This window comes from Pleurodeles waltl, chromosome 7, assembly GCF_031143425.1.
Source record: "Pleurodeles waltl isolate 20211129_DDA chromosome 7, aPleWal1.hap1.20221129, whole genome shotgun sequence".
Lineage (NCBI taxonomy): Eukaryota > Metazoa > Chordata > Amphibia > Caudata > Salamandridae > Pleurodeles > Pleurodeles waltl.
The window spans coordinates 1287321913-1287339520 of NC_090446.1; the positions used below are offsets into that span (position 1 = coordinate 1287321913).

Genomic DNA, 17608 nt, shown 5'->3' on the forward strand with positions numbered 1-17608 from the left:
CATGTAAAGTCAATCAGAATGAATGCTTGGAACCCCAGATCCCAGTGAATATTTTCTTGTCCTATGATCTTCAAACACAATTTTGTATTCTGCCAAATATATCTGTGGATTCAGATTCAAGAATAAGTTGTAAATTATTGAGCAAGAATGAAGAAGTTAAACCATTCAAAATGACTCCGTTTTTTGTGATATAATCATCAAAAAAACACGAATATATTACACAAAATGACACAAGGCCTATTCTGAATAAAGTATTATATGTGTGGCAAGTTTGGTGCAAATCGATCTAGCAGTTTTTGCTGAAAGGATAACAGAGCAGAGGGACAGTCATACTGTATAAGTAAACCCTGTTATCTTGGATTTCCAAACTTGCTTGAAAGCCGCATACAAATCAGTAACACTGCCATAACATCATAATGTTGTATAAGAAAATAAACAAATTCATACAATTAAGATATTTTATTTATTATATTCTGTAGCCAACATCATGCAAAACATGTATACAAGTTACTGTGCTAACAGCTGTGTAATGGGTTTCAGAGCACAGCCCTTTGAACATGTTGTACACATAAGTTACCTTTCTGTGGTATCAATTCACTGGTTCCAAAGGCATGGCAAGGTAAAGTTTGCACCTGTGGTATTGCTTCTCTTTAGAAACATTATTATAACAATAGATATCAATAACAATTCACTGACTAATCCTGGTTCAATCCTTGGTTCAGTTAGCAATAGATGCAATGTCAAATATCTCCCCTTCCTTATGTTAATGTATCAATTTTTTAGGATATTGGTTATATGTAAAGGACCTGCACACATCCATGGCCTGGTTGTGCTATATATATTTTTTAAATCCATAAATCAAAACTATTTCATAAATCCCCTACTGTGGATTCCTAGAACTTTGATATTTCTACTAAAATTTCTTTTTTTTGTGGCTGTAGTCTTTCTTCCCCATTAAATAATTCCTAGTGTTTCTTTCAGGATGGATTAGAATTATGTACAATTTTGGAATGAAAATGCAGGACACTAGCCCAGCACTAGAAGCTAAAATGGCAAAGGTTTCAACAGCAACCATGTATTTCCCATGGGTACTGAGGTATGCTGGAATGAAGGTCAGCCACACACTGGCAAAGACCAGCATGCTGAAGGTGATAAACTTGGCCTCATTGAAGTTGTCAGGCAGCTTTCTGGATAGGAATGCAACAATGAAGCTGACAATAGCCAGCAGGCCCATGAATCCAAGCATGCACCAATAAGCAGTGGTTGATCCTAGGTTGCATTCCATGAGGATCACTGCTCTCTTGGACTTAGTGTTCTTCTCCAAGAAAGGTGGTGCGGTAGTGAGCCAGAAGCTGCAGACAATCATCTGAATAAGAGTGCAACCTCCAACAATGGACCTAGATAGATGTGGTCCAATCCATTTATTGAAGTAGTCGTTGGGCTTGGTTGCACGGAATGCCAGCACTACCATGATGGTTTTTGCAAGTACACAGGAGATTCCAAATGCAAACACAATTCCGAAGGACACCTGCCTGATTACACATGTTAGGGTTCTGGGGTGACCAATAAATATCAATGAACAAAGCACACAGAGTATGAGTGCTATGAGCAGGAGGTAGCTGAGCTCTCGGTTATTGGCTTTGACCATGGGTGTGTGTCGGAACTTGATAAAGACAGCTAGGATGGTGGTCGGTACCAGAGCAAGAAGTAGAGCTGTGGCGGTCAACATGTGACCCAGGGGTTCTTGATATGAAAGAAATTCGATATCCCTCTCTAAACATTGGTTTTGGCTCATATTGGGCCAGTAGTCATCTGGACATTGTATGCACTCTACAGAATCTGCAATAAAAATGGAAACATGGTTTAACCAATGGATGAAACTTTTGTGAAGCCAAGTTAATTAGATAAGAACAAGGTCAAAGTTTAGAGCACAAAATGCTGTCTTTCGATTTCCTAGTTTTGACTTCTAAGTACTGTGGTACAAGTAGGAATGACAAAATTTAAGTGCATATTCTTGTCCCTAACAATATCTCACCGTTGTTAAAAATGGCATACTAAAGAGATGTTGATAGCTTTCCCTCTGTCCTAAAATCAATATCCAAGCAGTTGTGTTCTTTACCAGGTATGCCTATATGCGTATGGTAGTTCTCACATACAGAGAAAAAAATATTTCCTTATTCAATGTGCTCCTATAACAGAAATATCTTAACATTAATTCCATCTTGAATGACCAACCTTTAGACGCATTTAGTCATCCAAGATATGCTATGTCATTTGATCAGCAGGTTTGTCTTTACTACTTGTATGAATTGATCTTTTGGAGATAATATAGCTCTTTTTCTCAAATACTTAGGTCCTCATTTACTACGAACTGGTGCATTGCTCACGATGTGCCAGTTTGCTTGTGATGCACTGTGTCCCCCTAACGACACCATGGTAGTGCTGTCTTTACAATACAGTGCACCGTGGAGCTCGTTAGCACAGCACCATTAGAATTTCTGACACAGTTGAGACGCTTTGCTTGACTACTGCCAAAAATGTTGATGCTAGTCCAGCAAAGCATGGGGAGGCCCATAGCAGAGAGTCACTTTATCGCCTGCCTGGAGTAGGCGTTCAGAAATGACGCTAGAATTAAGCAGTTAAATCTTGTGGATTTGACTCTGCCATTCCTAAGGACTTTCTTGTGGGGGAGTGACTCCCTTGCATACATTATACCTGGCACAGGTATAATGTGGCACAAGGGTTTACAAACTGGCACAATGGTTCCATTGCTTCTATTTGTAAATACGTCACGGGGTGGGGTACTATTCTGTGCCGCTGTAGCATCAGAAAAAATGATAATGAGCCCCTCAATATTCACTGCTATTGAAGGTCACCAAGTTCCTCCCTAGCTATTTAGAGACCATGCAGACTTTTTCTTTCTTCTTATTTTGATGTTGAGCAACAAATTATCCCCAGAAAGTATAGTGTATATGACATCCACATTCCAAATTAACATCAGCTATATTCCCACCGCTCCAGCTAACTACTTTCCCTCCTATAACCAATCTTGCTTTACACAAAAAACAACTGAAAAAGTCATAGTCTGCCACCATCACCCAAGCCTGAGGTGAAAAGGTGTTACTTCTCCAGTCAGGTGATGCACCAGCCTTTAACACCACAATACCCCACCTTGATTCTGGCAAGAAGCTCTAAGCTGGTATGCAGCAGTAAATTAATGGTTTAGTTGGATTCGAGCACACCCTTTAAGACTGTTGATCATCACATTTTCTCAAAGCTTTGAACTAAGCTTTCTCTGTCAACCGGCTCATCCCTTAAAAAGCCAAGTTGAGACTTTTTCTGTCTCCGTATCAAGCAGCTTGTCCTATTTAACATCACCCTTTTTTTAAAGTTGAATACAGTTAGGGCTGGAATGAAGTAATGTATTGATAGCCACTGAATTGTATTAAAAAAAACTGATGGAAGCAAAACTTTGGATAACAGGGCTCTTTCAATGCTAATTTATGGTAGGTTTTTATAAAGTGCTCGACCACCCGTATGGGGTTTCTCATAGTTGGGTGAACAACCGCACCAGAGTATACCTCCACTAGATTAATACAACGCAGAGTGCTGGTGAGGAGTCTAGTTTTAAAGCCTTTCCTAATGTTCTAAAAGATGCTCAAATGTTGAATATCACTTACAAAAGATTATTCCATCCCACAAGAGAAAACGGAGGAGGTTCTACTGCATTTTCATTTTCGTGTCCCAAGTAAAGTAAAGCTTGATTGACGTTAGCTTCCTTTCAAGAAAAATTGTCAGCTATCCCTAAATACATTCTGGAATAATGAATATAGCCTTAAAGAAAACACTTTTCTTAACCCTGCAGCTAGTGCATCATCACCTAAAGAAGACTACCCAAATAGAACTTGTGAAATGTAAAGTGTTGCTTAGCCTGCATATTTTGAATGACTAGTCGCTTCCTCAAGGAGTATTTCTGGAGATCTTAGTATGGGTCTTTGCCATTGTCCAGATAGCACCTGATTAGGGTTATCATTGCTGAATTTAATCTATAATGCAGGAGAGACTGGGGTTCATGAGCAAAAGGGGTGTTGCCCTGCCACCCTTCCTCGTAGAGAGACAAGAACAGGGGATAAAAGACAGAGAAGCTGAAAGCAAATCACTGCTCGGGGAAAGTGTACTGAATCTTCTGAATGAACTCTAGTGAACTCTTCAGATGTCCTACTGCACAAGTGCCAGCTGGATGAGGTTTTCCTCGACCTACAGACACAAGCTACAGCAGTGACATCGTCAGAGAGGGAAGGCTGATTTACAATGCAATAGATCTAGTTCCTTTTGGGGATGCAAAACCAGGAGTTAGGAAAGCTCCATTCACTTCAGTGGCTGGAGGTGGGGTAGGCCGATGAGGACAAGGAGGGAGTGAGAGGCAAAAATATGTTGATTGCACAGAGACGCAGGCTATAGGAGTGGTGCAGGGGACTGCTCTCCTGGCAGTAGTGTAACACATGTTTAGTACTGTATTTGGTTTCATTTTGAAAAAAAACCATTATGGAGCTGAGCATGACAGAGTGCTCCTTATCCTTATCTCAAATGTAGAGGCCCAAGAGAGGGAAGTAACTGCCTGTGGACAACAAATGCACTAACATACTAAGCGGTAAGCGCACAGTTAAGTTTCTGTCTGCATCAGAGGCATTGTCAACTCCGTCCACCTTTAGCAGCTACAGTGGGATGGGGTTCTTGATGGGCCTCTTCTGTCTGCAGCTCTGCAGACAAAGGCTCATAATTAACTTGGAAGGGTGAGTGAGTGAAAGGAAGGATGCATGGATGAAAGGGTGGATGGATAGCTACATGGATGAATGAGTGAAAGGATGGAAGTAAGAATCGAAGAGTGAAAGGCAGGGAGGGTGAATGAGTGAAAGGGATGGTGGATGGAAGGATAGATGGATGGATGAAAGGATGGGTTGAAGTCTGATGAGAGGGTAGATGGATGGTAGAGTGGGTGAAAGGATGGATGGTTGGATGAATGGAAGGGTAAATAGATGGATGGATGGAGTGTAAGTATGGGTGGATGAGTGAAAGGATGGATATGTCAAAGGATGTATTTAAGGATGGATGATTAAAACAATGGCTGTACGAGTGAAAGGAAAGGTATATGGTAGTCTGGATGAATAGATGAGTCAAAGGGTGAATTGATGGGTGGATAAATAGATAGCTAGATGAATGAGTGAGTGAAAGGGTAAATGGAGGGATGTATGAATGGATGGATGGATGGATGGATGAAAGAAGGATGGATGGATGGGACGAGGGGTGGATGGATGGGTGTAAAGGTGGATGGCTGAGTGAAAGAGTGGATAGATGGGTGAGTCAAAGGGAGGATGATGGATGGATTATTCACTCTAGATATAATAAAAATAAAATGCAGACCCTTTTTGGGTCCAGCAACAAACTGAGGCAGCTAGTTACATTGTTTGATTGCTGACACAGGTGCATGAATGTGCCTGCGTCAGACATCAGAGATACTTTTCAGAGTTGGTGAAATCCCAGCACTGTGATCATGTCTGTGTGACTATGTATGTGAGTTTAATGTGAGAGAGAATCAGTGAAGGAATGAGTCACAGTGAGTGAGAATGAATGACAAGAAGGACCAGTATGTGTGAGAATGAATGTGAGTGAGTAAGGGAGAATGAGATTGTGTGTAACTCAGTGTTACTATGTGTGAGACTGAGTCACAGTAAGACTAATTCAGAATGAGTGAGAATGAGTGAGACTGAGTGAGACAGAGTGGGCCAGAGTAGGATGAGTGTGACTGTGTGAACTACTGAGACCAAGTGAGAATGAGTGAGTCAGAGTGAGATAGTACACTTAGTGCAAGAAAGTGTGATCAAACCCTTAAAGAAAAAGCTCTTTGGATTTCGAGCCAAGGATCATGCCTCACCACTTTTAAAAGTCACCAGCCGCCACTGCTATAATAGTAAAACAAGGTAGTACCTGTTCCCAGCCTTCTGTTTCAAGCCTTCCACCGTCTGGGTAACGGAGTGCATGTTTCTGCAGTAAACAAATGTTTTACAGTGCAGACATGCAGTTGGCTTACTGCCTAACTAACTTCATAAAAACGTCACAGAATAAGTTGAATACTCAGGCTAAGACACAAAAGCCGCCCTTTTAACTGATTAACCTCTTGATTATCTCAATTAGCGTCACTGTTCAAGCTTTCTATGAAATTAATGAGATTTGACTGACAGTTTTGTTTTCATTTTGAGTGTTCTATTTCTTTGATAATGTAATGGTTTGAAATATTGAACAATATCATTTTTATTATTATTATTATTAGGTAGCAATATATGTAATATTTACACATGTTTTAGATCCAACAACTAGACAAACCTACAGCGATCAAAGTTAAATTGATAAGTAATTGTCCAGCTTACCATGAGCTTGAATACTTTAACAGGTGTTGGACAGAATGCAATTTTCCAGGTCCAGACAAGTGAGACCTATAGGTTAAATTTACCAGCAATAATCATACCTTGAGTTTTTTTATGGTGAAGTTGAGTCAGTGGCTACCTGTCTCAGACAAAGAACAAAGTTGTTCATATTAGGGGAGATCTCAAAATTATTGGAGTACAAATAGGAACTCAGAGACAAAATGAGAGAAACCAGAGGTGCATCATGGACATTGAGGACACTAGTTGACAGGAAATAACTATGTGAGATTACAAAAGAGTTTACTTAAAGCATAAATTAGTTAATGGGACTGTGAACAGTCTATAAAATCCCAAACAAAAAGCTTGTTGAGCATCAAGGTAGTGCACATTTATTTGTAATTATTGTTTTTATTATTGCTTGGAATACAGTATGGAACAATTCTCTCAACATTCATCACCTCCACAATATCATGCCATAAATATCATGAATATCAAACTGGTATAGAAATACACAGTGCAACAAATCACTAATCAGCCAATAAAGTGACAGTACAATAATGTTTTCAGGAATTTCACCTTCTGACCGTCAGTTAGTAAATTGATTTATAAATACACAGTACAACAAACCTTTCATTGCCCAATAAAGTGACAGTGCAATAGCAATCTCAGCCATTTTGACATCATAAAGTAACATGTGCCACACGGGCCCCCTCTTACAGATTATGGCCCTCATTACAACCCTGGCGGTAAATCCCGCTTTCCGCCGTGCAGAAGACCGCCAACATACCGCTGCTGCTGCGGAAATCCGCTACAGGTATTACGAACCACAGCTCCGAATCCGCCACAATACAGACACCCACACAAGTCCGCCACACCAAAGGTCAGTGATAAACTGGTGATACCAAAACCGACACGATCATGCCAACAGGAATACGCCCACAGTATAACGACCCACAGCTCAACGCGGCGGTCTTTCAACCGCGGTATTCCATTGGTGGTACACACCGCCGCGCTCAAAATACACACATTTACAAAACACAACCACATTGGACAATTCGAAATACACACACCTGATACACATACACCCAATCCAATATAAAGCACAATTCCACTTCGCCCACAAGCCCTTACTACCAAAATTTTAAAAGAAGGCCAGAGAGAGAGACTGCCTAAAACAACAGCAGCATCCACAGACACACAACACCACCACTTACACAACATCCACTCACATCAAACAACACACAACAACACATCCCCTCACACATCACAACAGACACCACCTCACACATCACCCACACCACATCATGGCACCTCAAAGACACCCCAGGTTCTCTGAGGAGGAGCTCAGGGTCATGGTGGAGGAAATCATCCGGGTAGAGCCACAGCTATTCGGATCACAGGTTCAGCAGACATCCATTGCAAGGAAGATGGAGCTATGGCGCAGAGGGTTAATGCAGTGGGACAGCATCCAAGAACACGGGATGACATCAGGAAGAGGTGGAACGACCTACGGGGGAAGGTACGTTCCATGGTATCCAGACACCAGATTGCTGTACAGAGGACTGGCGGTGGACCCCCACCTCCTCCCCCACAACTAACAACATGGGAGGAGCATGTCCTGGCAATTATGCATCCTGAGGGCCTCGCAGGAGTAGCAGGAGGACTGGACTCTGGTAAGACATATCTTTACTACTTTATCCCCAACACCCCACCAGCATGCCATCACATACCCCCACACTTACCCTCACACCCATCACCCCAACAACCCACAGATACCCCACTAACACAACCCACACATCCCAAAACTGAGCCCTGCATGTAACACCAACGCATGGACACCCATCACCAAACATGTCCAGTACAGAGACTCACTCATACCCCAAAATCACCAATCACACAAGGACAAAGCCAATAATGCAAGCACAGGAGTAGAGGGTCACTCACCCATTGCACAAGATGGCACACACAGATACAATAACTATGCATTTACACCCCAACAGGACCCATACCGAACGTCACAGGACAGGAGGTGCCAGACATATCCAGTCCCCCCCAGAAGAGACCCACAGTGATGACAGCAGCTCTGCAAGCCTGGATCAAGATGAGCAGCCCGGCCCATCAGGGACCTCGGGACAGTTGGTTCCCCTGACACAGTCACAAACTACCACAGAGCCTCCCCCCTCAGGAAATACCAGCACAGGGCCCACCCAGGTGGCCCATTCCTCTGTCCCCAGGACACGTCAATAAGCAGTGTGTCCACCACTACAGGGAACCCAGGCAACCCCACTAACACAGGACTATCAGGGACCTGGGGGCAGTGGCAGTGGGCACACGGTTCAGGGGACAGAGACACAGGATAACAGGGAAGCTGGGAGGACTGCTGTGCGACAGGGGGAGGACAGGCCCAGGGAGCCAACTCTCCACGAGGCACTCTCCAACATCATGGAAGCTTACTACCATTTCCAGGAGACCATGGGCATGGTACTGGCCAAGTTTCAGGAGACCCAGCAGCTGCAGGAGGAACACTACCTGGGGATCAGGGAGGACTTGAAGTCCATCAACACTACCCTGGTCACCAGTGCTGGCAGACCTTCTCAACACCAGGAGGGACACAGTGGCACACCAACGGGCCCCTGACGCTAGCCTGGACGATGAACAGCTCTCCACCTCCGCCGGCACTAGTGGACAGGAGGCACCGCCACAGGAACAACAGGACACCAGCACCCCACCCCCTGCAGATGGAGAACCATCCCACAAACGCTCCCTGAGATCCAGGAACAAGACAGAGAACATTGCCCAGACCCCCACCAGGAAATAAGACCCCCCTGAATGTCACCCTTCTGTCCCACTATGTCACCTTGTCCTTCCTTAAACTGCCATTACTCCACTTCCTATGCCCCTTTGGACAATGCACCTGTGAAACAAATAGACTTGACTCTGCCATGGACATACCTCCACCATCACCCCAGCCCATTTTACAACCCCCTCCACTTATTTGCACAGGAATAAACACACTTCAATCACAAAACAATCTGGAGTCTGTCTGTGCTTTCACTCATGTGTAATTGAAACATCTCTTAAATATAGCAATGTCAATTTACTTGTGCACATACCAATGTTAAACAGCTGTAGGCCAAGAGTAAACATAGCAGAGGGCACAAAGTGGGACCCAGATCTGTGAAATGGAAGGTCAAAGTGACAAGTCAGTGTCCATACACTGAGTGAAAATGACAGGCTTATGCTAACTCCAACAATAGTATGAGCTGTGGGAAGCAGTGACATCTTCTTACCTGTGTCTCACTGGAAGTATTGCATGATGATGTTGTTTCAGTTGTCGATATCCTCTTCTTCTGCCTCCTCTTCTTCACTGTCCACAGGCTCCACAGCTGCCACAAGACCACCATCTGGCCCAGCCTCCTGCAGAAAAGGCACCTGGCGTCGCAAAGCCAGGTAGTGCAGCATACAAAGGCATACCTGGAGAGCATTCATTCTGGGCAGGCGGCCTAACAGAGACCATTTCAGGCTCTGGCCTCAGCACTGATGGCAGCCATTGTCCCTGTGTCCAGCCTTCCTCCTCCAACTTCCTCCACCCAGACCCAATCCCCTTACCTCAGCCTATCCCAAGCACACCATCAGACCAGCATGCACACACATCAACACACAAGAGTGGCTCAGGCACACATATTCACCACACATCCCACAGGCACTCACACAAGCACCATCCCCATGCAGACACAGCAACATCCACAGCCTCCACTGTGTCCCCCTCCTCCACGTCCTCCTCCTCTCTCCCTGTCTCGTCTCCACTCACACCTGCATGCACTACATCCTCAGCCACTACCTCCATCACCAGCACGCCCATCACCACACACCGCTTACGTGCAATCACCACCCCCACTACCATTCACACATCCTTTGTGTCCTCTCCCAGTGTGTCTGTGAGCCCTCCTCGCAAAGTACACAAACGCAGGCACACACCCACCCAAAAGCCATTCACCTCACAACAGCCTCCGGCCCATGCACCTTCACCCAAATTCAGCAGACGTACACCTCCTACAACCACTACCTCTTCCTCCACTTCCAAACCCCCTCCATCTTACCATCCCAGTGTGTCTAAGAAGATTTCCCTGGCTAACATTGACCTCTTCCCTTCACCTCCCCCCCCATCCTTCCCCTAGGGCCAGGCTTTCCAGGTCCCAGACCAGTACCTCAGCCACCAAATCCCCAGGCACAGTGGTGCCAGCAACTGGGGGGTCATCAAGTGCGCCACCCATCAGGGCTGCCAGTGTGCCATGTAGTGAGGGCAAGGACATTCCACCACCTGCCAAGGTGAAAAAGGTGCCCACATCCCAGAGGGAGAAGCCGAAACTACCAGCCACCAAGGGCTCAGCAAAAACAAAAGGGGATAGTGGCAAGACAACTGCGGCACCATCAAAGGTGGGGAAGGTCCAAAAGTAGAAGAGCAGGTCAGGAGAGGGCATGGTGGCACCGACTGAGGGACCAGTGTCACACCTTCTGTCCACGACCACACCAACCTGCACGGCGGCGAACACCGCTAGATGCCCTGCCACCTGCACTGCCACCTGCACCGCCACCTGCATATCTACAGCCTCAGCGACAGTCCCCAGCCTCTTCTCCAGTGGGCAGCCATCTGAGGCTGCAGGAGACGTCATTCTGTGTCCCTCAGCAGGTGCTGACCCATGCACGGCTGCCAGCACCACCACGGACACCGCCGCAAGCACCACCACCACAGACACCACCGCAAACACAGCCACCAGCCCTGCGACGTACTCGGACAGTGGCACCACCGCTGACATGGCTACCATCCCCAGTGGTCAGTCGTCTGAGGCTGGAGGAGAGTTCCTGGACCCTGGGCAGCTTCCATGAGGCATGACTTCCATCACTGTTTGCACCTGCAGGTGGAAGGCGAAGCCGCAGCAGTGTGGGGTATGTCACTGCCTCCATGGCATATCATGCTACCAGTACCTAGCCAATCTCGTGGCACGCACACCCAGGTGAGGGAATTGTACCGGCCACACTGCACATGGAGCACTCTGGGCACAAGGCCCCCTTCAGAACCAGTGGAGAGATACATCGACTACCTCAGTCCTTGGCAGGATGAAGCACTCTGGGCACAAGGCCCCCTCCAGAACCAGTGGAGAATGACATCCACTACCTCAGTCCTTGGCAGGATGAAGCACTCTGGGCACAAGGCCCCCTCCAGAACCAGTGGAGAGATACATCCACTACCTCAGTCCTTGGCAGGATGAAGCACTCTGGACACAAGGCCCCCTCCAGAACCAGTGGAGAGATACATCCTCTACCTCAGTCCTTGGCAGGATGAAGTACTTCGGGCACTAGGCCCCCTCCAGAACCAGTGGAGAATGACATCCACTTGAGAGACTGTGGGTTTGCATTCCCCAGGATACAGCAGTGGGCAAATCACCCACTGGAGAGACTTGAGAGACTGTGGCTTTGCACTCCCCAGGATAATACAGTGGGCAAACCACCCACTCGAGAGACTTGAGAGACTGTGGCTTTGCACTCCTCAGGGTAATACAGTGGGCAAACCAACCACTGGAGACACTTGAGAGACTCCCCAGGATAATGCAGTGGGCAAACCACCCACTGGAGAGACTTGAGAGACTCCCCAGGATATAGCAGTGGGCAAACTACCCACTGGAGATACTTAGACTGTGGCTTTGCACTCCCCAGGATAATGCAGTGGGAAACCACCCACTGGAAAGACTTGAGAGACTGTGGGTTTGCACTCCTCAGGATAATACAGTGGGCAGACCACCCACTGGAGACACTTGAGAGACTCCCCAGGATAATGCAGTGGGCAAACCACCCACTGGAGAGACTTGAGAGACTGTGGCTTTGCACTCCTGAGGGTAATACAGTGGGCAAACCAACCACTGGAGACACTTGAGAGACTCCCCAGGATAATGCAGTGGGCAAACCACCCACTGGAGAGACTTGAGAGACTCCCCAGGATATAGCAGTGGGCAAACCACCCACTGGAGATACTTAGACTGTGGCTTTGCACTCCCCAGGATAATGGAGTGGGCAAACCACCCACTGGAAAGACTTGAGAGACTGTGGCTTTGCACTCCTCAGGATAATACAGTGGGCAGACCACCCACTGGAGAACCTTGAGAGACTCCTCAGGATAATGCAGTGGGCAAACCACCCACTGGAGAGACTTGAGAGACTGTGGCTTTGCACTCCCCAGGATAATGCAGTGGGCAAAACACCCACTGGAGAGACTTGAGAGATTGTGGGCCATATTTATACTTTTTGACGCTAAACTGCGCTAACGCAGTTTAGCGTCAAAAAAATTTGCGCCGTCTAACGCCATTCTGAAGCGCCATGCGGGCGCCGTATTTATAGAATGGCGTTAGCCGGCGTTAGCCGGCCGGCGCTGCCTGGTGTGCGTGAAAAAAAAACACGTACACCAGGCAGCGCCGGCGTAGGGGAAAATGGCGTATGGCCTTCTCAAAATGGGGCAAGTCAGGTTGAGTCCAAAAAATCGCCTTAACCTGATTTGCGCCATTTTTTTACGACGCCCATCCCCCATTAACATGACTCCTGTCTTAGCAAAGACAGGAGTCATGCCCCCTTGCCCAATGGCCATGCCCAGGGGACTTCTATCCCCTGGGCATGGTCATTGGGCATAGTGGCATGTAGGGGGGCACAAATCAGGCCCCCCTATGCCACAAAAAAAAATAAAAAACACTTACCTGAACTTACCTTAATGTCCCTGGGGTGGGTCCCTCCATCCTTGGGTGTCCTCCTGGGGTGGGCAAGGGTGGCAGGGGGTGTCCCTGGGGGCAGGGGAGGGCACCTCTGGGCTCATTCTGAGCCCACAGGTCCCTTAACGCCTGCCCTGACCAAGGCGTTAAATTCAGACGCAAATGCGGGGTTTTTTGCCCCGCCCACTCCCGGGCGTGATTTTTGCCCGGGAGTATAAATACCACGCACATGCCTGGGAGTCATTTTTTTAGACGGGAACGCCTACCTTGCCTCTCATTAACGCAAGGAAGGTGTTCACGCCAAAAAATGACGCTAACTCCATGAACTGTGGCGCTAGACGCGTCTAACGCCAAAGTATAAATATGGACTTAGTTTTGCGTCGAATTTGCGTCGAAAAAAACGACGCAATTTCGGCGCAAACGGAGTATAAATATGCCCCTGTGTCTTTGCAATCCCCAGGATACAGCAATGGGCATGGAGCCCCCTCGTGGAGCACTGGCGTTGTGCGTTCATCTGGCTGAGGTGCCTGTATATTTTCGATCTGATGCCCCAGCAGTGTTCTCTCCATTTCCAGTCGGGTATCTAGTGTGGGCTTCGCCCATGCATTTTGGGCCCAGTGGTCCACGGACAATGATTGGTACACTATCCGGACTTGTGTAGTTGGTGTACATATTTTTATTTACTGAATTTTGACTATCTGATTTGTCATGCTTACACTGGTTACAATCATTTCCTTTTGTCCTTGTGTTCTTCCAGGGGGTGGAGGTGCATATGTAATGTTGCTGCATGTATTTGTGTGTATGTTGTTTTTGGGTGAGGGTGGGAGTGGGGTTATTGCGTGTTGCGTGTGTGTGTGTTACTCTCTTTTCCCCCCTCCCCTGTGTTGTAGGTGCAGTACTCACCGTGGTCGTCGCCGCCGCCGTTTGTACTCCTGGTAGATGAGAAGATACACCAACATAGGCAGGACGTGTAACTCGGGCTCCATGGCGTCCTGGTTCCGAGTTGGGTGTTGAGAGGTGAGTGTTTTCCCTTCTGTGTACTGTTTCCACCGTGCTTTTGATAGCGTTGGTTCAGCCCGTCTTGTAATACATTGGGCGGTACTTTGACCACCGCCTGTCTGTTGGCGGTGACCGCCGCGGTGTTTGTTTCTACCGCCGTGGCAGTCGGAGTGGTAAAGTGGCAGTCTATGTTGGCGGGCTCCACCATGGTCGTGATCCCATTTTTCTTTTTTTCGCAGGCCTGTTGGCGGTATTACCGCCGCTTTAACACCAACCGCCAGGGTTGTAATGAGGCCCTATATAACCAAATAAAGTGACAGTACAATCAATGCTACATTTTTCAGCAATCTGAGGGCCCACAGATAAATGCAGACTATGCCCTGAAAGTGCGCATACCCCCAATTGGTGAACAATATAAAGTAACAATGCAAATAAAGTGATAGTGCCGACCAAAATGTATAGCGTAATGCTTAATGCTGTAAAAACGGCCCTGAGTTAAAAACTGACCGTGTCAAGAAAAAACATTGACAGCCGATAGCCTGTCAGTATAAAGTGCCTGTGAAGTGATGAAGTGGGCTCCTTTATTACCTTTACAACTAGGTGAAAACAGGTAACAATGCAAATCACTGCCTCTACTGGTTTAACAGCTGACCCCAGGATGGAGACTTCCAGTGGCTAGTAATAAAAGACCGAGCTACCAGAATAGAAATGAAAATAAATTAGGTGCTCTGTTCCTCAGCCTGTGAGGAAAGGGTGAGGCTGAATAGAATGGTATTAGGTGTGGGGTTGACTACATAGCCAAGCTTGAGTGAGAGTGTTCAAAGATCTGCAGCCAAAACCTGGAAATGTCTTTACAGGTCATAAATCTATGCCCCCAATCTCCCACACCTTTACATGTAGGACACCTCCATGTGACAGTATGAAACATTCTACTTAGCCTTTCTGGGGTATAATAGAGCATCCAGGCATTAAAAACATCATCCTCATTCAATAAACATTAACCCCCCCCCCCGCAACAATGCAAAACCATATTCAAAGTACTTTGAGAAACTCTCAATGTTGATCTTAATCTGAGCCCATTCTAGCCATTTATTCCAGATTCCGGGGGGTGGAGGCAGACAGGGGCAGGGCAGGCTCTGAATAGCTTGTAAAGCTGTCACTATATTTGATCTATCTGGGCATAAATGTAGGGCCACATCATCCATGAATACTTACATTTTTGCCACGCCCAAGAAAGAGAGATGAATGCTGCCGTTTCATTGTATATATTGAGCCAGGGATTTTATAAATAAGGTGAATAAAGTTGGAGAAAGGGGACAATCCTGGCTGGTCCCCCGAATGGGTAACACCATCCCCACTCTAGAATGGGGCAGCCATACCTAAATACAGTCTGGCTATTGACTCCAAGAGCTGTGTCAGGAAATTACTCCCAACCAACCCTCATCTCTTGGGCCTTGCTTGTAGGGGCCCCGAACTCCCTCCTGGCACCCTGGTACTGTGCCTGGCCACCCTGCTCCCTCGCCCCCGTTGAGCCTCCTACAAAAAAAAGAACCATGAAAGTTGAGGTAGTGCACTTGTTAAAACACCTGCGGCCCAAAGAACTTTCAGCATAATGGAATCATTCATAGTGTCAAATGGGGCAGATAGATGCAGAAGAATCGGGACAATGACACTGCCCACGCAACCCACTTTGTCTCTGAAAACGAAAATAGAATGTTGAATAGGTCAAAAACATGGCACCCTCCTTAGCATTCCTGTTTGCTGACAGTTCATCTGCTGCATCACCAGAAAAGAGATTCTCTCCAGGCAGGTGGGCATCTCTCACAAGGCCAGTCTGCAAACCTATAAATAAGACTATAATCCTTATATCCTGCCACTTCTTTATATCTACTTTCCTCATAATTAAATCCTTGTTTATGGCTTCGTTCCGAAAAACACATCCTGGCATAAAAACAATATTGTTTGCAGTAAAATCAATATTGTATGTAATAGCAACATGTGTTTCCCATGCATCCCTTGCTGAAATCTTACTTTCTCGCATGCTTCCTAAAGTAGCTGCTAAGGATTTATTATAAAGAGAAAACAGAAAGATACAAAATCTTTGTAAACTCCAGACTTGAACGAGGGCAGCTATCTTTGCAGCTAAATGTGCTGTTTCCAAAACAGAAGTGGGCAATCAACTTTATTATTTCAACTTATAAACGTAAGCCATACAATATACAGCATAAACACAAAATCTAAGAAACACAAAATAATGTAGTTTATTAAATGTATAATGACCTTATGATTCAACTATACCAGTTGTAGTGCAATGCCATAAAATCATATTCAATCACTATTGCAAAAAGTGCTATACAGTACCCTACTTGAGGGTAACAATGCTTTCAAGTCATTGTACAAAAAGCATATGGTAATAGTTCGGTAAAGTATTCGTGGCACAAACTGCTGGGTTGATTAGCGATAAACTTAGAAGCCATTAAAATCCCTATAATGTAAGAACGTACACATTAAAATACAAAAATAAAAACTGCAGGACTTACTACCCACAGATTGTAGAAATACCCCAAAACGTGACTAAACTAGGTACTATTACAAAACGTTGATAAACGTGATAGTGATAGTGTGCAGATAGTTCAATTCTTAAGTGCTAAAATAGATGTAATTTAAAATAGGAAGTCAGTGCAGTACCAACTAGAGACCTGATATACAGTTTGGCAGAGGGGTTACTCCTATTACAAGTTCCACAGGCTTTAACAGAATTGCAATAAAGCGAACAGCATATCAATCACGTTTGTGACAGAGTAATTCCCTCCACCAGACTCTAAAACAGACTCTAAGGGACGAGTTACTACATCACAACGGATATCCAGACTGCCGAAATATAAATCCCATAGGAAATAATGCGATTTATATTTCGGTGGCCAGGATATCCGTCACCGTTGGGACAGTGTAATATGTCCACCAGGATCTCCATGAGGCCCTTAATCTAAAAATTATATTAAATTGATGTCATGCATCACCTCCTGCTCCATGTTTCGCTTAATGGATAACACCTGGCATGACCTCCTGCACCACAATTAATAAGTTGTGGTGAAAAAAATATTAAAAAGACCTTGCCAGCCACATTATATGTCTGGTGCCTCCTATAAAACCATTTATAAAAACTAATAAATATAAAAGTGTTGGAGAAGAGGTCTGGTGGCCTTCCAATCTGCCTAGTTATATGAGGCTCTCTGGTTAAAATTAACACAGAAAGGGTCTAGTGGCCCTGAGGCTAACTGGTTCAAAACGTGCTCATTTGGTAACTTGATAAAATAACGTTAAATGTTAGATAAACACGTACTCACTAGTTTCCTTTAAGTATTTGCACATCGATCCCAACTCAAATCCATGTATCTAGACTAACTTGTGGAAAGGAATGGAGGGGAACAC

At 45.7% G+C, this 17608-nt stretch overlaps 1 protein-coding gene across 1 annotated transcript in view; it reads right to left on the reverse strand.

Moving 5' to 3' along the window:
* Positions 1-913: 913 nt before the first annotated feature.
* LOC138247039 (extracellular calcium-sensing receptor-like) overlaps positions 914-17608 on the reverse strand; it is a 246037-nt gene continuing 229342 nt past the window's right edge. The window contains exon 5 of the mRNA XM_069201789.1: positions 914-1839. Coding sequence (XP_069057890.1) covers positions 914-1839 — 926 coding nt within the window. The remainder of the gene's footprint in view (positions 1840-17608) is intronic.